The 1,036-nt window shown below is 48.2% G+C and overlaps 1 protein-coding gene across 1 annotated transcript in view; it reads right to left on the bottom strand.

Annotated features, from left to right (window-relative positions):
• LOC101860319 (muscleblind-like protein 1) overlaps window positions 1-823 on the bottom strand; it is a gene marked incomplete at both ends in the record, with an annotated part of 73,703 nt that extends 72,880 nt beyond the window's left edge. The window contains 1 exon segment of the mRNA XM_013081189.2: window positions 406-823. Coding sequence (XP_012936643.2) covers window positions 406-823 — 418 coding nt within the window.
• Between the last annotated feature and the right edge of the window lie 213 nt (window positions 824-1,036).

The raw sequence follows: 1,036 nt of genomic DNA, 5'->3' as shown, positions 1-1,036 counted from the left end.
CAGAGATGCCCCGCCACGGAGGTGCAGCGGTGGAATCTCTTTGGGGAGGATTCAGGGAGGTTGGACTGCCTCACCCGCTACCCAAGAGAGGCGGTGGCCCTGGCGAAGAGCACGCTCTTCTGTGCTCCAAAAATTTAGAACGGATAGGCTACCACACACACACACACACACACACACACACACACACACACATACACACACACACACACAACAACAACAACAACAACAGCAACAACAACAACAACGACAACAACAACAATTAGACAAAACAACAACACCAATTAGACAAAACAACAACAACAACTACAACAACAACAACAACAACAACAACAACAACAATAATATGGTTGTACCAAGGAGGTTACAGTACGTTTTAACAAGGTCCTTGGGTTGTAGTGTACTCACCTTTATGGAATCGAAGCAGGCGACCACTCGGCCGTTCTGTACTTCCACGTGCGCCGGGGGGTGAGCGAACTTGCACTCGTTGTCCGAGCGTGAGCACTTGGACCTCTGGAACTCACGGCACACCTCGAGTGTGAGCCAGCGTGAGTCCTTGGCTCCCGGATTGGCGGTCGGGAGGATCATCATCTGTGGTTGGTGGTTCACGATTTGCGCCATTGCCACTGGGGAAGGGGCTGGAGTCAGCTGTGGGTGCTGATGATGCTGCTGGTGCTGATGATGATGGTGCTGCTGCGGTGGCAGAGCTTGTGGCGCAGCTAGGCTACTGGCGTAGAGCACAGGGTTCGCACCTCGGTCCCAAGGAGGCGAGGGCGAGGGGGTGGGGAAGGCGTAGGAGGAAATACTCGCGGTTTCACGGGGGGACCTGTGGGAAGACAAAGATAAAAGGGACGTTAAATACATGAATGGATCTATACAATGAGAACATCAATCAGTCAATCAATCAACCAATCAATTTAGCAAGCTAGCAAGCAAGCAAGACAGAAATAAAAAATCTAATAAACGAATAAATGAGTAAATAAATAAATAAATAAATAATTTTAAAAAAGTAAATAAACAAATACATAAATAAAGTAAT

The sequence above is a fragment of the Aplysia californica genome, unplaced genomic scaffold, assembly GCF_000002075.1.
Source record: "Aplysia californica isolate F4 #8 unplaced genomic scaffold, AplCal3.0 scaffold00120, whole genome shotgun sequence".
Taxonomy (NCBI): Eukaryota; Metazoa; Mollusca; class Gastropoda; order Aplysiida; family Aplysiidae; genus Aplysia; species Aplysia californica.
This window is presented reverse-complemented; position numbering and strand designations above follow the sequence as displayed.